At 38.9% G+C, this 21,998-nt stretch overlaps 1 protein-coding gene across 13 annotated transcripts in view; it reads right to left on the bottom strand.

Annotated features, from left to right (window-relative positions):
* SGIP1 (SH3GL interacting endocytic adaptor 1) overlaps window positions 1-21,998 on the bottom strand; it is a 221,071-nt gene that overhangs the window by 61,811 nt on the left and 137,262 nt on the right. For 6 of the 13 annotated variants that reach the window (XM_032137467.2, XM_032137465.2, XM_032137464.2 and 3 more), the window contains 7 exons: window positions 19,819-19,830; window positions 16,028-16,052; window positions 15,052-15,103; window positions 13,700-13,785; window positions 9,968-10,060; window positions 7,311-7,385; window positions 4,698-5,180 (listed from right to left, as the gene is read on the bottom strand). In XM_032137467.2, the coding sequence (XP_031993358.1) occupies window positions 4,698-5,180; window positions 7,311-7,385; window positions 9,968-10,060; window positions 13,700-13,785; window positions 15,052-15,103; window positions 16,028-16,052; window positions 19,819-19,830 (826 nt within the window). Of the gene's footprint in view, window positions 1-2,928; window positions 3,010-4,697; window positions 5,181-7,310; window positions 7,386-9,967; window positions 10,061-13,699; window positions 13,786-15,051; window positions 15,104-16,027; window positions 16,053-19,818; window positions 19,831-21,998 lie in introns of all 13 variants that reach the window. The other 7 variants (XM_032137478.2, XM_032137477.2, XM_032137476.2 and 4 more) reach the window with 3 other exon arrangements.

Consider the following 21,998-nt stretch of genomic DNA (forward strand, 5'->3'; position numbering starts at 1 on the left):
AAGGTACTAAGGAGCCATCATCAAGGCAGTGTGGAATATTGAAAAACCAATGGATGAAGAACCAGCTGATTTGAGTTCTGGCCCTGCTGGCCTGAAACCTCAGCTTCCTTGTTTTAAAAAGTGAGACATTGTTTCTGCCTTACAAGGTATTTGTAACAAATGAAATTGAAAATGCTTGTGAAAATGTTGACTATATAAAATGTTACACAAATAGAAAGTAGTAGATACCGGTGATGATGATTAAGATTGTGGTTTTTGATACAAATACAACTAAAAAGTTAAAAGAAAGTTTGTTGTTCATTGAAAAGTTAATTGTTTTCCTTTACGGATGCCCCATTGGAATCACTTTTTCTGTACTGATTTGAAGTAATTGATTTGTTGTGCAGCTAGAATGACATTAAGAGAATGTCTAAGAAGCAAAAGGATATTTCAGTTAAAACCCTGCTTGACCAAACCCTGAGGCCTAGCAGAGGGTGTTCAGGGCCTGAGTGGTATTTCACAGCTGAACTAAGGCTTCACATACTTTTGTGAAATTACTCTATTGTTTCACATTTTAAGAGTGTAGATGGCTATCATTTGCGCATCTGTATCCTCACTGTTCAGTTTTCAATTGCATTTTTCATTTCCCCCTTAAAAAAGTGTTTATTTCCAGAACAATGCTGGAAAATGATTTGGACAGTAACACTGTTTAAGATTTAACTTTAAAACCCAAAATGCACTGAGTTTTGTGAGTTAAAAAAGGTTGGCAATGACTGAAATGCTCCCAATCCATTTGTTGTTCTCAACCTGGTTTAATCAATTTATTTGGCAACCCCCAAAGACCACATGTCTACCGCTTCAACTTTCATCTCTTTTTTTTTTATCTGTGTGTTGGGCTGGAGCAGTGGAAGCAGCTGGGAGAAGTGGTCAAGGCACAGGCCGTGGAATCCAACAGATCTGGGACCATAACCTGGCTCTGCTACTTACTAGCTTTGTGACCACAGCTAAGTTACCTTTTTGAGCTTTGGTTTCCTAATCCACAAAATGAGGCTAATAGTTCATGCTGTTGCTGGGAAAATCAAGTGAATTAAAACATACGCACTTTGAGATATGTGAAAAACTGAACAACCTTTCCCAAATTGTGTTTCTTAGACCATAATGATACCATTTCTTTGAACAAACCATTAAATATGTATGTAAATGATTATATGCTATGTTTCTCTTTTTGATGACTAACACATTAAAAGCCCTGAAACATTACTAATAGAGCTTTCTGCAATGGTGAAAATATTCTAGAACTGTCTAATAAGATAGTTGCTAGCCACATATAGCCACTGAGCACTTGAATTGTGGCTGCTGTATCTAAAGAATGAACTTTTTATATTAATGTTAAGCAACTAAAATTATAATTAAAATAACCCCATGCAGCTAGGCACTACTGTATTGGACATCGCTGCTCTAAAAGACTTGTAGTTAGGAAATATATTCAGTTAATTCAACCCCAGCTAGCTCAGACTAATTTGTTTATTGACTGTGTGTTTGCGTGTAACATCTTTAGTTTCCCAAGTTGGAAAATGTTGCACTGAACATTCTTTCTTTACTTACTCCTTTCTTTCCCTGGCCCTCAAACATGGTGCAAGCCAACAAAACTCTTTCCCTCCAGCCTCTGGCACACAACCCACATGGGAGAAGAGATAGATAGCCTTTGCCAAGAACCAGCATTCCAGTAAAGCACTATTCTGGTGAAAATAGGCATTTATAACTTTTGCCATAAGGAAATTCAAGTTATTGGAACAAATTCTTAACTTCCAACTGCTTTTCAACAGCGGGTACCTCTTCTGATTCACAAGGTTATCAGTACTGTCTATCCTTGGTCAGTGACAGTCACCTTGCTGTGAATAAAATTTTAAAATTGAGTGCACAGTGGAATATAATTAAATACGCTTTGGGAAGTACAAGAAAGTTAGTTTCATCAGGCCTAATGTTATGAAAAGCAGGTAATGAGAAGCACTGCTAATCTTTAAAACATGAGGCCATACCCTATTGTTTCAATCTTAAATTTATATTTCTTCCAGCTTGTATATGTTCCATCAATAAAAGATTAAGCAGCAAATAAACTAGGACTTAATTAAGGAGATAATGCTGCAGAGTTTTATTTATTCACAAACTTCAGTGGCCCGGTTCAATTTTCTACTTAGAAATCCAATCTCTTAATACCAGTAAAGTCAAGCTTTTTCCAGCTCAATTACGAAGAATCAAGAGTCTTTACTGGTGATGTTTTAAAATAATTTCAAATAAGGGTATGGAAGCTAAACATTAAAATCACAACAAAACTCTCAAAAATTCCAGAAAGAAAACAAAATTCCTTTCTTCCTAATTAGATCAGTGGTAAATTCAATTGAGCAAATATCTTCGAGAACTTTATGAAAGGTGTTAGAGGAAACACAGATGAATTACCAAAGCCACCTGTCCTCTCCACTCCTGATAAAGGTGTTTCCTTTGAGGAGAGCATTGTGGCCTACCCTTGGAGGGAGAGGGGTATTCTTTAAACGTCCTTTCAGGAGACTGAGAGCCTGGCTTAGGAGAGCTGCATAGAAAATAAAAGTACACACCCCTCTTTTATAATAGACAACTAATGTCTTTGGGTTTGTGGTTTGGAGGATTTACATAGTAGTTCTTTATTGTCTTTACAGATAGACAAGGAGTTTGTATCCCCCCAAAGATCTGAAAGAACAATAGAGGGATGGAGATGGATGCTGTAACCCTCTAGAATTAGAGGAGCACAGATGAGTACATTTTGAGAGAAGACTTTCAGTGATCTTGTTGATGACACTGTGCAGTGTAGATGGGTGTCAGTAGTCAAGTAAGTTTGGAATATTTATGACCAAACCTTACAAAAGTGCCTGGAGAGCACACTCGTTAACAACATAGGCTCCAGATCAGACAGACCTGAGTATGAATCCGGTTCATTGCCTCCAGCTTGTAAACTTGGGCAAATTACTTGACATCTCTGAGCCTCAGTTTTCCCATCTGTAAAATGGGAAAGATAAGAGTATCTACCACATGGTGTTGTTGTATGAAATAATGTACAAAAAGCATTTAGGGCCAAAAAGCATTTAGGGCTGGGCGCGGTGGCTCACGCCTATAATCCCAGCACTTTGGGAGGCTGAGGCAGGTGGGTCAGTTGAGGCCGGGAGATCGAGACCAGCCTGGCCAATATGGTGAAACTCTGTCTCTACTGAAAAAAGTAGCCGGGTGTGGTGGCACACACCTAAAATCCCAGCTACTCAGAAGGCTAAGGCAGGAGAAGCACTTGAACCCAGCAGGCAGAGGTTACAGTGAGCTGAGATGTACTGCACTCCAGCCTGGGCATCAGAGCAAGACCTTGTCAAAAAAAAAAAAAAAAAAAATCCTGGTGCCCAGGATAAGAAACTGTAGTTTCTACTATTTGCAAAATAAAGGCTCCCAAAGGTCTTATGGTAAAAATATTTGCTGATTTTGAATAGTTTTCCTTTTGGGGGGAAGAAGACCTGGAAGCATACACACCTAAAGATATAAAACACTGGTTTTGTGTGCGGTACGGGTGAACTCCTAGCACTCTTCTTGATCACCAGGGACGCTCTCACTTTAAGCACAGAAGCATTTGCAAGCACAGAGCAAGTACTGCAAGACCTCATTGAAAGAGGCAGTGATGATGACCGAATATTAGAATTTCTGTCTCTTACTAGATTTAAGTACCTTACACTTTATTGCCTCTTTCATAGCAAATGAAAAACAAATGCATGGCACCACCTGAAGGCCTCTAAACTGAACCCATATGCACAGGAAGGAAAGCACTGGGGGATGTTGTCAGACAAACTTGGGCAACAGTGGAATAAATTATATGGGGGAAGATACTTTTGAAAATATTGATATTGCTTTGGAATGCATGGTAGGCGTTACTATACTTTCATAATTAAAACACACAAAATGAAGCTTCAAATAAGGAAAAAAAATTCAATATCAGAACTGGCATAGTGTCCATCACCTGTCATCACACTTAGGGTTGACCTATAGCCTGATGAGTGTGTCATCTGGTGAGAACAGAGAACAAGTTTGTCTTCAGTGACAGCTTGATTGGATTACAGATGCAATATATGTGTTCCTTTTTTTTTCTTTTGCCTTTTCCTAAAATCTCCTTTACAAACATTACATCTTTTTAAAGAAATTAGAGGGGTTAACGTGGTTCTCCCACAACCAAAAAAGAAAATAAAAAATAGAAAAAAAAAGAAGCCCACCCACCCCCTCCTGCCTGCCCACATACAGACACAACACATTGGCCCACAAAACCTAGTGTCCTTGTAGGGGCATCCGACAAGGAAATCAGACATTTAACATGAAACCCACTCTCTGTGAAATCTGTCTTCCTAGAACTTTCTTGAATTCCAAACAATGGCATGACAGCTTTGTTTGAGAAATCAAGACCTCTTAACTGCAGCGTGGACGGCAGGGCCCACCTAAGGGCTGGGAGTGCAAGGCAGAACACATCCACAGACTCGGACAATTACTGTGAGCATCTGATGGACTAGGACATGCTGCGGGGCCACAGGACACCCAGGCCAGAGGAGCGAGGGCTGAAGCTCTGAAGCCGGCTGCCAGGCAGGAGGAGGGTGTTGCTCACACTGCAGCAGCCACGGCCATTCCCCGTCACAAGAAGCACACTCAAGCACAAGACATACCACTGGTGGTCCCCGTACCAGGGCCCGAGCCAGGTCCGGGGGACGAAACCACAGTCCTGTAGGTGGGTGGTGGTGGGGGAGGTGGAGTTGCTCTTTGTCCCAACCCCAAATCTTTAGGAGATGAGATTGTTTCTAAGTAATCATCTTTAATGAAGGTCTGCTCGGCGACTTTCTTCTGGACTTCTTCTAAATTGAGCGGCGATGGTACATTGCGAGGAGGCCCAGGAGGCCCTGGGGGGCCGAGAGGGCCTGGAGCTGGGGAGTCAGCTGGGCTGTCTGGTGTAGCTGGTGGGGACACCACTTTTTCCCTTGGAGTCACCTCCGGAGTAATGTGTTCCGGGGATATATCAGAAAAATGGACCCACTTTTCTTCAGCATTAACAGCAACAGACTTGGGGGACAATACTGGCCCAAAAATGCTGTCCAAGTCATTGATGGATGGTAGTTTTTCAATTTTGACCTCTGTAGCTGACTGGTCATTTCCTGTGGTTAAAGTAGTTGATTTTAAACTTTAATTGACTTATTATTTGTGTGGGGAGTGAGGGAGGGAGGCAAAGACTGGAAAATACATTGCTGTGTGAGGTGCCTCAGTGGACATACTTCATGATGTAAAAATATCTTTATCGGATTAGGAGCCTAAGGTGAGGAGAGAGATCCCCCCCTCCATAAATCGAGCATCATATTTTTGTGCTATTATTTACTCTTTTTTGCAAGCTGAGCACAGCTAGCTACTTTGACCAGCATGTAAAGTGCTGTGCATGATACTGCTGTCAAAGGCTGCTTACAGGTGCACAAAGTGTGATCATTTTGAGAAGGCAGTGTTAGATTCACAGAGAGGTACAGGCTCTGGGACGGCAAATTCCAAAAGCAAGGTCCCTTCTGAAAATCTGGCCTACTAAAATACACATCACACAATATAAAAAGAATTAAGAAGTCAAAGTTGGCCTCATATTTTATAAAGATTGTCTACTCTCGTATATTAAATCCAGACTTTGGTAAAACTGATTATAATATTTGTTAATTTTAAAAAGTGATCACATCATATTTAGCTGTATACCCTCAACCTTAAAAAACACCAGAAAAACAGTACAAAGATTAAGAAGGTGTCACCACAAATATACTTACAAATACAGATATACACACCCCGCACACAACACACACATAGATTATTGAGGAGGCATTTGCTACTTATTAGAACTGTTACATATATACCTGCTTAACAGGGAAGAAAATAATTTAAAAATTTTTAAATAATTTCTTTTCCCATTAAGTCTAACCTGTCAACCTTATAGGTATAACTGTGATATTTATCTATAGGTTGTCATGATACCGAAAAGTCTGTTTTGCTAAAATATTAGCATAAGCTATTCTTTTTAATTCATAGCAATAATAAGAGAAAAAATTAAAAACGATCTTCTACAGCTCTGTATGAAGAAGTGTACTTTTTAAAAACTGAGATTATTCACATTACAAATTGTTACTAAATAACTGGAAGGCATGAGCAGAAGTCACTTTACCTTTATATAACTCTTGGGCTACATGAGCCATCTTAGTATTTCTATATTTCTCATTTGACAGGAAGTAACTTTCAAGTTTCCAAGGCTATAGATAAATTGGGAAGCATTTTGCACGGTCTGCAATATTTATAATCTTGTGCTAGTAGGTATATTTCTATCTAACACAATTTGTGGAAACACAAGGGGGCAAAATATCTTGAACCTGCAAACGTCTTTACTTATGAAGCTCTGGATGACTCTCTATTGGGTTCAAGTCAATATAAATTTCATAAATGACTACATCTTGCTTTTGCTTTTGTTGATGAATGCCCCACTCTGCAGCTATCAAACTCACCGGGCTGCATAAATAGCAAAGGATGAAGCTGCAATAGTATTCCAAAAGTGATAAAGAACCACATTCTAAGAGCCCAGGCACATAAAACAGTTATTACTACTTTTGATTTGCTAGTCCAGTAAGACTTGGCAGACTATAAATTGTATGAATACATAGTATTGATTTTAATAGATGGTAAAGGTGTGCCTTAAGCATTATCTGTCTACAGGCATGTAGCAATTCCTTGCCGTATTTCATAATCTTTACATATCTCTTTGCCATGGGATAATAAATACTTGAATGACCACTGGAAAAAGAATTTCCCGACCACCAGTATGCGGCACACCCTGGGAACCATTTTATGTCTTCATAGACTAGATAGTTTTAGTCTTAGCAAAATTGTCTTGAAGAAATGCCAGTTTGTGCTTTGAGACTATGAATTTGTAAATCATTAAAATGAGATCCAATGAAGTGAGGGGTTAATTAAACAGTGACTTTTCATACTGAGATTTTTTTCCTTTCATGTTACAAAACGGCCCTCATTCAACAAAATTATACCAAAGAAAAATTAATTAAGAAATTAATACTTTTTTGTATGTGTGAAACCTGGAAGTGGTGCTTTAAAATAAGTCTGCATAAGAAATTCTAGTGAAAGCAAAACTGAATGCCAACATTGTAATGTTTTTGTGTAGCCTACAGTTTTCAACACATCAAGGGCATGTTCGTCCGGGGCCACTGCTGTGTTTGACACAGCATACCAGAACTGAAAAAACAAAAGCGTACCTGGACCAATTGTTAAGGGGGATCCTGTTCGGGGTGGGGTAGCTGGTACATTTTTTGGAGGCAGTGGTGGAGGTGCTGCAAAGAGATGAGAAATTAAGTATCATTGGTCATGTTCTTCCTAAGTCATACAATACACTTTAAATAAGCAGGATTTGGGCTTTCAGTTATATTCCTGCTATTGGAAATGGAATAGCAATTAATGGTCTATTTTTTTGAAGTTCAAAGCCAAAGAACTGAAGCAGAACCCATTCAGATTGTTCCATTTTATGAGAATAAGAGAACGTCAACAGAATGTTGGACAATAATAATAATATCACCATTTTATTCATTTAAATATGATTCAACACACAAACCTCAAGCAACAACTATGTCCTACCTCCTGTACTAGGAACTAGGGTCATAGGGTTGAATAAAAATAGCCTCTGGCCTCAAGGGATTTATGACTGACTGAATGAAATCATGTCAGCTGACAGTTACAGTCGAGGGTTTGATAACGGAAATAACAGGTTGGGTGGGGGCTCCTGTGAGGGGTTTTTAATCCGGTCAGGATCTTAGTGTCCAGACTGAGTTGGAAAAGATTTCTCAAAATTATATTTCTTAAATTTTAGTACATTTTTTAAAGTTAGAAGCAAACTAACTCCTTGGGTCAAGGAGGAATGAACAGATTCCTTTGACAAAAATTACAGCCAAAACAAGTATCATGGTCCTTACGAAGAGATTCACCTTTCTGAGCTGGACTTGTCACTTTGTGGGCAAAGTTTGGAATTACTGTTTCAATTAGTTCATTTCCTCTTTCTCTTTCTTTAAGTGTGTGTTTTCTTGTCACTGGTCCTATTTGGTAGATTCAAAGAGTTCACACTAATTTCATAGGCCATCCCAAAGCTTAGCTGTGAATCTGAATGCCGTCCAATCTCTCCTAACCTAAACGCAAAGGGAGGCAGGTGGGCACATGGCTGGAGAGTGCTTGCTGGTACCTTCCACTTGCCTAAATTAGGAAGAAGTTTTTTCTGTCATTCCTCCCTCCTCCTCCTCTTCCCGTACTTTATTTATTATTTTTAGGTAGCATCCTGTTCTTCCACACAATAAGTATGACTAACAACCCTCATCCTAAAGCCTAGGAATATGTGGTTCTTAACCTTAATTATGAGCTTCTGAAAGCTACACCTCTAGTGGATCATGTTTTCCCACAGAAGTTAAGAGTCAATCAGGGGCTCTGCTCCTGATTAAGGATCTCTGCCAAAAATCAAGGTCATAATCAACAAAATGCCATAAAAACAAATAAAATACCATAAAAGCCTGATAAGCTACAATAGAAAACTTATGCTGAAACTACAACATGAGCAGAATTATACAATGCATGTCAACTAAACAATAGCCTGTGCTGTGTTAAGTGTAACCACAGCACGTTAAGACTCACAACTCTGAAATACCAATAGTTAAAACCAATACGTCACTTCCATAAACAATCCATTCACTTTCTTGGCATTTAGGAAAGGGTTTTCTAGGGATCACTTGCATAGCTCAGGTCTCTAAAGAAAGCTTTTCAAGGAAGTTACAGCTTTTACACTGGTTTTTTTTTGCAGGGAATAACATTCAAAATCATGCCACTGTGGTTCAAATATTTTAAAAATACATTTTTCAAAGTTCAGAAGTTTTTTAAAAATTGTTGATAATGATGTTTTTCCTATCCTGTTTAATGAAGGAAATATCTTTGGAAAGGTTAGATCACATGGCTTTATAGCAATAATATTTCCAACAAACAACCTCTTGGCCTTTGATTATGAATCCCCTCGGTTAATTCTCATGATCATGTTTAGGCACCAAGGCACAAGCTCTGGAGATGCTGAACTGGAAAAAGTATTGGTTTGTCTGTATGTGAACCCAAAGGAGTAAAAATACTCTCTGCATCTCTCTCCTCCCAAAACACCTTTTTTTGAAAAGAGTGCCTTCCACAGGCATGCTTCAGAGGCAGTCTACTGAAAAGGGAATTCAATAAATCTGTAAGAAGGGTGGATTGACCTGATGAACAATCCATTCAGTCCAGATAGCCCAGCCCACCACCAGCGAAGGGCTATCTAGATCTTCGGGACCTCCTTTCCCAGCCACCTGGGTCATGCTGGAAGAAGCCAGACTGATGGCAACTTTCACATACATTTACTCTGATCTACTGTCTAAGCTTCTCTCTACCATATAGCCCCAGTTCTCTTGTTCCCCAGTTGTCACTCTTTCCTATCAATGTGTCCTTTCTGTCCTGTGCAGCCTTAGTTGCTCTATAGGATAAGCAGAGACCATATTAGACTTGTTCACCTCTGTGTTATATGTTAGCCTAATGCCTGGAACGCAGTAGGATCTTTAGCTCACTTGCTTCTTATTCTTACATATATACAATGAATAAATGCATGAATAAGCATGTGGGATTTCAGAAAAGGCTATGAGTCAAGGTTAATAATTTGCTTTATTGCATTATTTTCTTCCTGTCTTCATAACCTGCCCTGAATTCTTTAACTGGAAAGCCTGTTAGAATAACATCTCTTCTGAATATAATTCAGTTCTAACGTTGCTTACGTAGACTTTCTAAGAGTTGCCTAATTTCACTATGCAGACAGACAGTAAAATGAGTCACTTATTTTTCCAGACAGAGCAGACACATAACTTACTTCCAGTGGGAAAAGGCCTTGTTAACTTTGGCGACTCCATGCTTGGATTAATTGGTTGGCCTGAACCCCATATCTCAGGCTGATCTAAAAGAACTGGAAACAAAAAAGATTGCCCAGGGTGAGTTAAAAAAAAACCCATACTTTAGAACTTAAAATTTCGATTTCAAGTTGAGCTTTACAAAATTATTTTCCTCTTGTCTCAGTACTAAAAAATTAATTTAGGAAATGTACTGCTCCTTATTCTTTTCAAGCAGAGAATAGAAATAGGAGTGTGGTGTGAGTGTGGGTGGGAAGAGTGTCTGTGTGTGTACATATAGCTACATAAAAACTTTCAGAGGAGAATCTGCATTTTCTTCCTGGATGGTCACTTAAGGACATTCTGAGCATCAGTACATGTACTGGCTCTGTTTCAGGTACCCATTTGAAAATCCAGACATTAACCCCATAACATTTGTTTTGTTGTAAGTTGGTTGATTTAAAGCCTCCTATGAATATGCTTCAAAACTGAAAATGCCTGCATTCTATGCAGTGGTTCCTATCCTTGAAGGGTTTTATAGGGTCTTTACATAAACATTTTACGGCATCATAAAAAGAAACTAAATTATTCTAAAAATGCTTGGTGAATATGTTAAGAGAACCAGAAAAATGAGTGCTTAGACACCTAACACAGGGCAATTAGGTTTTGGGCCTAAGGACACTGAATTTAACATTTCTTCTCTTTCTTTTTGCTTCCTGTTCTGATTTTTAAAAATAGCTATGACAATGCAAATAGTTAGTGCTTCTCAGCACCTATGCCGCGGCAGGGACTATGCAAGTACTGCTGTAATTCATTATGTCATCTAGGACCGGCTGGGAAGTCAGTTGGATGTGGTTTGAATCTATCGTCTGCACTGACTGTAGGACGTTGGCAAGTTGCTTAACCTCTCTGCGCTGCCTTCCTTTAGTGTAAAGTGGAGATAATAAAAGCAACCTTAGAGAGTTATGAACAGGATTAACAGAGGAAAGATATATTAATAGAGTATATATAAAATGTCTATAAAACAGGTATCACAAGGCCAGTAGCTGTTAGTATTTGAATACTCACGCCACCACCATGTGGTTCATACCAGTTCCACTTCTGGGAGAGGAAACTAATGATTGGAGTAGTTTAATGAGGTGTCCACGATAAAAGAAGAAGAGCTAAGATCTGATGCAGCAGACTTAACTCTAAAATACATATTTTTTCCCCAGACCATTTCAACTAGTGATAGAAAAATCTTTCTAGACCAGGCATGGTGGCTCACGGCTGTAATTCCAGCACTTCGGGAGGCTGAAGTGGGAGAATTACTTGAGTCCAGGAGTTTGAGACCAGCTGGGCAACGTGGTGAAACCCAGTCTCTACAAAAAATACAAAAATTAGTCAGGTGGGGTGGCATGTGCCTGTGATCCCCGCTACTCGGGGGGCTGAGGTGGGAGGATCGCTGTGGGAGGTCGAGGCTGCAGTGAGCTAAGAACTTGCCACTGTATTCCAGCCTGGGTGACAAAGTGAGATCCTATCAAAAAATAAATAAATAAATGAATAAATAAATAAATAAATAAATAGAAAAAAGAAAAACAGAAAGAAAAAGAAAAGTCAATCTAAAGAAGAATGAGTAGATACAAAAGAGAAGTGTGAGTATTGAAAAAGCTAGTGTGATTGGTGCAAAGGCAGGAACTTTACAGAATTTCAGGGGCTGAAATCATCTAAAGAACAATTGAGGCCACAATCACGGACAGGTCTAGGTATGTATCTCCTCTCCACCGCAAGCCTCAAAGGTGGACTTTGCTCTGTTTTAACATAAAAGCAAACATTCTCCAAAGATATGAAGCAGCATTTTCTTCATGAATTCAATGTGGAACACAGCTTTGATTTTTTTAAGAGTGATTTCTTTTTTTATATATAAAGTTTCCATAGAGTTATGGGATTCCTTAAACGGGCAGATTTAGGTGCAACAAATCAAATCCCCTCTCCGGTGGCCATACGATATGTCATTAAAAGTGAGACTGATCACAGATGAGTTAATAAGGAAACTGATAGGCTCACGGCAAGGCCACCTTTTCATAGGGATTCTAAGTTATGGACATTTAAATCACTAAAGGAGTATTTAGAAATGTTCTTTGTACATTTTCCTAACAAAATAATTGAAAATATTCAGGTGTGGCTGACTGCTGGCTATCTCCCAGAATTCATTCTCCAGTTCTTCTGTAGTAACAGAATTTTAGCTGGCTACATGGCACCAAATTCTCTTCAGTGGGGTTTGGCAGGAAGTGACCTGTGCCTCTTCTAGTTTTGCTCTTAGAATAGTTAGCAGTGAGCTCCAGTGGTCCTCACCCCACTTCCTTTCTTCTGAATGGGAGGGGAGGAGAGCTGCAGCAGCCACCTTGGAGCCAGAGATAGTAGTAACATTTTAAAGACAGCAGAACTACTTTACCAGTCCTATACTGTTTACCTCTAGACTGTTAACATGAAAGAGTAATGAAATTCCATCTTGTTTAATTTATTGTACTTGGGGTCTCTTTGTTAATGTAGCTTAGTCTACCCATCATGCTTCCAATTCTTGCCATCTTTAACACTTAAGGACCTTCACCAATAGGTCCTAGAAGGATAACATGTTATACATTTACCATGGTGCCCCTAAGTCAAATAATTTTTTATACAAACTTCTATATTACCAAACATAGCTACTGGAGATACATGCATTAGATATAAACACATTTCAGGGATAGATAAGATGCATTTTATAGACAGCTGATTTTATGTCAGTAAAGTACACGGTATTTACAGCCATCCAAAAATATGGTTAATTTAAAAAAGTTAAATATTTAACTCTAGGAATAAATATTTCATAAGTAAACTCAATGGCACAAATAAAGATATTTCTTCAGTAGCATTTTATTTTTTAATTTTTTTTTGAGGTAGGGTCTTGCTGTGCTGCTCAGGCTGGAGTGCAATGGTGTGATCACAGCTCACTGCAGCCTTGACTTCCTGGGCTTAAGTGAACCTCCCACCTCAGCCTCCCAAGCAGCTGGGCCTACAGGCGTGCATCACCATGCCCAGCTAATTTTAAAAATTTTTTTGTAGAGATGGGGGTCTCCATAGGTTGTCCAGGCTGGTCTCGAATTCCTGGGCTCAAGCATTCCTATCTCAGCATCCCAAGGTGCTGGGATTGAAGGAGTGAGCCACCACGCCTGGCCTTATTTCTAAGTTTCTGAATGATTCAAGGTCATTCTTGGGTCTTGAGACAACAAACAATGACTGCTGTGAGCAATCCAATTGATGCCTTCGTTATGAGGTGGGAAAGAGAATAGATGGTCAGGGAGGCCAGACCGCAACGACAGCGACAATGATGGGTGTATGAAGGTCTGTCTCCATTTGTGATTCTGTTGACACCTCAAATGATGATGGTCTGGTTCCCAGAGTGTTTACTCCATGACAGGGATTTGTGTAGATTTGCGGTAGTTTTTACTGACTTCTTTTGAAGAATGAGCTTGTTAGCTATTAGATATTTCTGGAAGTAAAGTTTCAAATCCTAAAATAATAGAGATTTGCAAACTAAACTTCTGTTCTTGACAGCACACCTAGATTGAAACTTTTCTTTCCCATGAAGATAATATATTAAAAATATACCTGAAAGTACACACATTTAATCTAGAAGAGTTGTACTTTAATAAAAGAAAAAACAAATCTATAATATATGGAGTTTCTTTTCCTACCTCCTGTCTTCTGCTCATCAAAAGCTGATTCTAGTGGTGGGCCAAAGAGGGGAGCGAGGGCCGTAGTGTCATCTGCAGGCTTTTTGCTAAATCACACACATTAAGGCAAAATACAGGGAAAGGGCTCAAAAATTAATACTCAAAAAGATATACAAACTTTCAAATATTTTTCTCAGTAAAACAAGTGTGTGTGTGCACTACTGCATGCATGCATGCGTATACAAGCCCCGTTAGGACTAGAAAGTATTTTATAAGGATGTCAGATATATTATAGGACAAAAGAATTGGTAGAAGGTGAGATCCTTAGTTCTCAATGGAGAGCTGAGGTGCTCATCCAATAGAAATAAATTGAAGGAGAATAACTCTTTCAAAGCATCATGATTCTCTATACCTAGAAGAGATAATACTAGAGCTGAGTTTATTGCAAAGCACCTTTCTCCCCTAAGGTCTCAAGTACCATTTATATTTGATTTCACCACATCTCTTTGTTGTAGTTAATGCAACTTATAATTAGTGAAAGTCAAGCATAGTGATATTAAGTAAAAAGCCACCGAGAAGTTTCATCCTCTAATAGACTAGTTGTAACCTCCTAATACCCCAATACAGTAAATCTCAGAAAGAGAAGTATTAAGAAATCAGGGGAATCAAGTTAAACTCGCATCCCTTCTCTTAATTATTACTCCAGACTGATTGTTAAGAAAACGATGCGTAATTATCTTCATTTCTTCTCCAAATCTGATTGATCCCAATGAGGTATATGTAGTATGGTAACGGGCAAGGGGTGAAGAGGAGAGGGGAGAGGTTGGAGGAGGATAAAGATTGAAAATAATCCAGTTTTAAAACAGAAATAAGAGTCTTTTTATAAAACAATGCCCATTTGTACAATACTTACCTAACCCACAGAATAGGCTGTAAAATACAATGCTTTGCCAAAAACTAAAAACAGAATGGAAGGTTCCTTTGGTGTGTGGCAGGTGGAATGTATCATGAGATGGTATCCAACTAAATAGGCTTCTTTTCGTAGGGTAATATAATGATACTGAAGCTCGGCACTCCAGACACCAAAAGACCTCTTTAGAGAGAAACTTTAGCTGTCCCACCAGGAAGGGGCCTGCACATTCTGATAGACAGTTACTTCAGATAAGTGCAGAATATTTCCCTAAAGGTCTCCCTTGGGCTGCACTTATGAAAAATAATAACATATTTGGACCATGCTATGGACATATGGACTGACATGTTTTGGTAGAGCCTTTGTTAATGGGAGCTGAGAGTTTAGCTCAAAGGAGATTTGCTTAATTGTTAAAAGTTCACGATGCCTTGCATAAAACACAACTAATGTCTTTCACACTCACCTTATAAGTTCTGGAGTTGGTGTGGAACGCCTGGGTCTTGCCACTTCTTCACCTGATGCACAGGACAAAGGAACTTTTTAGACAAATTTTTACCATTCCCTGATATGTCTTATAACCTATGTTTGGAAACACTTAGAGATTTAAGTCCCATCAATAAGCAGCTCAGTATGAAAACTTTGCAAAACAAACCTTCTCCCCTGGCAATGCAACAGCCATATATTAGGCATATGTAGTGGTGTTTTTTCTGGCATTTGTAAAACCTCATTAACTAAGGAACTTCCGTGACAAGCCATCAAATAGAAGATTTGTATAGTGCAGCACTTAGTGAAAGAGCACACCATTCTTGGAATGTCTGCTGCCTTGACTGGTTCTGCTTTCCAATTAAGAGAATACTAAGCCAGGCCATATGTGTAATACATGAATCCAGCATTCTCTGCCTGTTCTTTTCTTGAAATGCCAAGAAAATGTTGTATCTTTAACTATGAAACATGAATTTAGAATTTCCTAGGAAATGTTGTATGCAGCAGAGGAAAATTGTGCCCTATGTGTATTATAACCTATATCATATCACTTTGGTTGACTAAAATTTTCATATCAAATAACACAAGAATGGGTAAGTTGCTTCTACTTTCAGTTCCTTCTGCCCGCCCGTTCTTCCCACCCCCAGCAACAAATACACACTTGATTAAATTCGTTTCTAAAGTTAAATAATACAGCAAGAGTTGACAAATGTAGAAAGAAAATAGCAATGTTTTTCCAAAAACATATTTATTTTCGGAACTTAAACATTAATCACTCAGAACCCACAAGTGCCCTCTATCATTACAAGAATTCTTTGCTGTAAAAGTAAAAAATTTGTAAGTCTTAAAAATTAAGCCCAGGAATGTATAATTCATATGTATATATACTCCAAGATCCAAGGAACTGTTCTTTCTTTTAAATCATACGCTATTTCTGGTAGCTAAGATATACTTACTGGATAAGTTCCTTTTAATTGCACCCTAGAATTAGAAATAGACACTATAAGGTTTAAGACCACATATATGTTATGTACAATATGTATTATTTCTGTCATTGCAATTAAACTGAACTCAAATAAATGCAGATAGGGAAATGAAATTTTTCTCAGAACCGCATTTAAGTAGGAAATTGTAGATACACACACAGAAATCAGTTTTTTATTTCACTCAAAGATTATAGACAGGAGGGAAGGGTAAATCATAAGTCTTCTGAACAAGAAAAACCCCTTACCTGGGTAGATTTGGTAAATTAAATTCAAATATTGTTTAGTCCATTAAAAAAAACCTCTAGAACTCTAGTAGATAAGAAAGTAAATTGAAGTTTAGCATATATTTGATGCTTAAAAATTACAGAATGTGTTTAGGAGTGGTGCATGCTCCTTGTCAGGTGTGGTCCCCAGGTTGCTAATGGAAACAGTCATCAGTTTACAAATGTGATTTTTTTTTTTTTTTTTTTTTGAGACGGAGTCTCGCTCTGTCACCCAGGCTGGAGTGCGGTGGCGCGATCTCGGCTCACTGCAAGCTCCGCCTCCCGGGTTCACGCCATTCTCCTGCCTCAGCCTCTCCGAGTAGCTGGGACTACAGGCACCCGCCACCACGCCCGGCTAATTTTTTGTATTTTTAGTAGAGACGGGGTTTCACCGTGGTCTCGATCTCCTGACCTCGTGATCCGCCCGCCTCGGCCTCCCAAAGTGCTAGGATTACAAGCGTGAGCCACCACGCCCGGCACAAATGTGATTTTAAAAGGTATAGATAGCAAGTGTAAAAGGCAGGGGAAACTTGAACCATCTGCCATTGAATGAACTGTTTTATTCAGAAAGCCAGGGAATTCCACCCTATGCACTCATCCTCTGAATTTATTTCACTTGCCTGCCGCTAGGGTCATCAATTCATGAATTGGAAGTAATGTCTTTAGCTCAAGGTATTGTGATATTATTGGAATACAAATAGCCCTGTCAGGAATAATCTGAGCAGGTCATCTCCAGTTTTTATGCCTTAGCATAAACTTATTTAGATAGTAGAAGGATTGATTAGATTAAAAGTTTTGATTAAAAACCAGAAGTTGTGAAAAGTTCTTAGTGTGGGATGCCACCAGAAAAGTAGACCACCAGGATGGTTGCATCTTGGGGTACAGCATGGCTTGGGATGCCTGCAGTAGGAGAATGACAGGGGCAGAGTTGAGGACAGGGAAAGCTGAAGTACATGTAAGAAAGCATTCCAAAAGGTGAGACCATGAACACATTTGTTGGACGGCCACCAAACACATTTTTTCCTACTTTTTAATTTTAGTGAAGGCTCAATCTGGTGGTCACAGATACATTTTCTTCTCTCAAAGTATAACATTAACAGCTTAGGACAAGGTTTAGCACCTCTGTAATTGACCTATAAGAAGCTTCTTTCCCTCTTCCTAAGGCTATATAAGCATTTTCTGTCCCATTTTGAACCCATTTATGCTAGAGGAGCACTTTCAATCTGAACAAGGATCCATTTGATGGTTTCTCAATCTCTCAAACTACATTTTCTGGCTTTTTGTCTAATAATGTGATCTGTTTTTCCCTACTAAGTGTGCCATATAGAGAATTACTACATTATTTATAAATACTTTCTAATAAATATGGCCACGTAAATCTGCTGAGGATATTATGGAAGTTTGGAAACAGGTTCTCTTTTGGAAAAGAAGGCTCCGTAGACAGAAATTAGATCGCAGAAATAATTAGATAACAGATGTTTTTCTGGGTTATGAACCCTCAGATAGAATTCCATTAATAAGATCTGAAGGAGGAGATAGAGGGGCTTTAGTTCCAAGCAGTCAATCACAAGATTAATAAATGGCATTGAGGGAACACAGCCCACCTAGTACCGTGAGGCCTAAAACCCAGGAGGTCCCAGAGGCTGTACTGAAGACCTTTTTGTCCCTCTGTCCTGCTCATTCAAATGTTAATATCCATGAAACCAAGAAAGGTACAGAGCTCCTTCTGTAGTCATCAGTTCCCAGGTGTGTCAATTCATTCAATGGATATTCACAGTTGAAAGGCACTAAAGAAGAAGCCCCTGTAACATTTTTATTAAATAGTCTTCATGAATGAACAATCTCAAGTTAAGCGCAACCAAAACATGGCAGAAATATTCAAGAACACTCTGTTGTTTAGAAATTAGGAAGAACAAAGCTAGTATCAATTTAGAAAGCAACAAATGTTTGAAAGATCGCAGCAACTCAGCAGCAACAGAAAAGAAAGTCCTGCTATCTGCTGGATGGGCATACAGATCTCTGATGACCTTAATGTTGCAGCATGACATATCTAGAAAAAGACTGAGGTGATGTTGACCACACAAACCACATTCAGGAAAAAAGCCCATTGGATTCAAAAACCTCCCCTTGTCAAGTGACTGTATTTTCCCCCTTTCAATGCTTGTTGTTATATGTATGTTGTGAATAAATTTCCTCACTTTGAATGATTGAATTCACTCTTTTCATAATCTGTGGTGTCACTTAACAGCTGGGTTGGAATAATCCGTAGATTAGCAGTCTCTGCAGATACCATCTTTGAATGGCATTAGCTATGTAGTTTAGCAGAGAACCACCAACTGGTCACCTGGGGCAGCGTATTTGCATCAAATAATAATTGACTAATTGGATTGGCACAGGCCTAGGGACATTTCAGAGAGCGCTGTTTTCAGTTCCATTTCCTCTCTTAAGGGACTGACCAGGTAAGTGGGGATCATTTCAAACATAACAAAACCATCCTGTTTGTTGCTTTAAATTCATGATACTCTTCAGCTGGGTGCAGTGGCTCATGCCTGTAATCCCAGCACTTTGGGAGGTCGAGGCAGGTGGATCATGAGGTCAGGAGATTAAGACCATCCTGGCTAACATGGTGAAACCCTGTCTCTACTAAAAATACAAAAATTATCTGGGCATGGTGGCAGGCGCCTGTAATCCCAGCCACTCGGGAGGCTGAGGCAGGAGAATTGCTTGAACTCAGGAGGAGGAGGTTGCAGTGAGCAGAGATCGAGCCACTGCACTCCAGCCTGGCCAACAGAGAGAGATCTGTCGCAGAAAAAAAAAAAAATTCATGATACTTTTCAACTTGAGGAAAATGACAGTTTTCACTTTGAACAATGCAAATTTATATTGATCTACCCTCCCAAAGTTTGTCTTCTGTGATGAAATTTATTTAGAATTATGTGATAGCCTAGGAATATTGGCTTGAAAGTGTGTCTCCCTCTCCCAAGATGGAAATTATAATGATGTATCAGCATATTCTGATCATTGTAGGTTATGGTCCAGGAAAATATTTTGAATTCAGGCTTAAAAACAACGATGGCCTAAAAATGGTGTCCTTACATTCTTATTAGTTTTATTATTCTTTATTATCTCTTTGCTATCAACTTCTATGGTACTTTTTGGTGAATCTCTAGGCCTTTTATGTACACATACACACACACACATACACACACACATACACACACACACATACACACACACTCTCCATATATTTTCCAAATTTAGTACTAGGAGTTGGAATTCCCATGTATTAATTTAGTTACTTATGGGAAAGTGCTCTGACAATTCGAAAATATGCCCTTGATACTTAAGAGGGTCAGAGGCTTTCAATCAGTAAACCTATTTCATCTGCCTCATTCACACTAGGTTATCATAAATTTAATGGGAAACCAACCTGGCCACCTTGCCTTGGCAGCAATTTTCTCTATACATGTTTAAGGTAAAAATGTTGAGAGTTCTTACCGGGCTGCGCCTCTGTGATCAGCAAAAAGGAAGAGAGAACAGACACCTAGTCAGAGAATGATGGATCAGTCAACAGTCTTGGGTAATAGAAGACTTCATAAGCAGCTAACCAAACATACACTCCAGAGAATCAGGCCAAAGGAAGACAGGCAGTCCTAGTGTTTAGGGCTTATTTAAACGACAGGAGGCTTTGGAGAACCTTAAAGAGAGGCTATCCATTGTACAATACAGCTTTGCTAATGTGGGTATATAAGTTTTAGTTATGTGTACATAAGAACAAGGCAGAAACATACAAGAAAACTTTACTGACAATGTTTAATGTCTTGCCGTAGAAGTTTTTCTCCAGATACTTTGAGGAGGGGTTACTTAGAGATTAGAGAAGTAAACTGTTTCCCTACAGAGCAGGATGTTAGCAAACATAGACAATAATGCATTTCCCACATAGTTAGGGTACAAAAAGAGCTTACAAAAAACCAGAGGCAGGATTTAGAGAGCGCTTTTCCTTGTCTGGATTTTTTCTTTGGTGTTCTATGGAAGGTGTGCCTATAAGGATTTTTTTAATGTTCTTGGCCTAGTGATTTGGGCAGCCTCTATCAATGTGATGTGAATGATGAGAATGTGATGGGAAAGATGAGGAGCCTCTGAAAAACGTAGTTGGGAATGATGAAAACTGTCCAGCAGCAACAGAACGCTGGTGGACCAGATGACCTTAGAAAACACAAAATCAATGTGCAAAAATCACAAGCATTCCTCTACACCAATCACAGACAAACAGAGAGCCCAATCATGAGTGAACTCCCATTCACAATTGCTACGAAAAGAATAAAATACCTAGGAATCCAACTTACAATGGATGTGAAGGACCTCTTCAAGGAGAACTACAAAGCACTGCTCAATGAAATAAAAGAGGACACAAACAAATGGAAGAACATTCCATGCTCATGGATAGGAAGAATCAATATCATGAAAATGGCCATACTGCCCAAGGTAATTTATAGATTCAATGCCGTTCCCATCAAGCTACCAATGACTTTCTTCACAAAATTGGAAAAAGCTACTTTAAAGTTCATATGGAACCAAAAAAGAGCCCTCACTGCCAATGAAGGTAAGCAAAAAGAACAAATCTGGAGGCATCACACTGCCTGACTTGAAACTATACTACAAGGCTACAGTAACCAAAAGAGTATGGTACAGTACCAAAACAGAGATATAGACCAATGGAACAGAGCAGAGACCTCAGAAATAACACCACACATCTACAACCATCTGATCTTTGACAAACCTGACAAAAACAAGCAATGGGGAAAGGAATCCCTGTTTAATAAATGGTGCTGGGAAAACTGGCTAGCCATATGTAGAAAGCTGAAACTGGATCCCTTCCTTACACCTTATACAAAAATTAATTCAAGATGGATTAAAGACTTAAATGTTAGACCTAAAACCATAAAAACCCTAGAAGAAAACCTAGGCAATATCATTCAGGACATAGGCATGGGCAAGGACTTCATGACTAAAACACCAAAAGCAATGGCAACAAAAGCCAAAATAGACAAGTGGGATCTAATTAAACTAAAGAGCTCCTGCACAGGAAAATAAACTACCATCAAGAGTGAATAGGCAACCTACAGAATGGGAGAAAATTTTTGCAATCTACCCATCTGACAAAGGGCTAATATCTAGAATCTACAAGGAACTTAAATTTACAAGAAAAAATCAACCCCATCAAAAAGTGGGCAAAGGATATGAACAGACACTTCTCAAAATAAGACATTTATGCAGCCAACAGACACATGAAAAAGTGTTCATCATCACTGGTCATCACAGAAATGCAAATCAAAACCACAATGAGATACCATCTCACACCAGTTAGAATGGCAATCATTAAAAAGTCAGGAAACAACAGGTGCTGGAGAGGATGTGGAGAAATAGGAATGCTTTTACACTGTTGGTGGGAGTGTAAATTAGTTCAACCATTGTGGAAGACAGTGTGGCAATTCCTCAAGGATCTAGAACTAGAAATACCATTTGATCCAGTGATCCCATTACTGGGTATATACCCAAAGAATTGTAAATCATGCTGCTATAAAGACACATGCACACATATGTTTATTGAGGCACTATTCACAATAGCAAAGACTTGGAACTGACCCAAATGTCCATCAATGATAGACTGGATTAAG

The sequence above is a fragment of the Hylobates moloch genome, unplaced genomic scaffold (genome assembly GCF_009828535.3).
Source record: "Hylobates moloch isolate HMO894 unplaced genomic scaffold, HMol_V3 SCAFFOLD_18, whole genome shotgun sequence".
Classification (NCBI taxonomy): Eukaryota; Metazoa; Chordata; class Mammalia; order Primates; family Hylobatidae; genus Hylobates; species Hylobates moloch.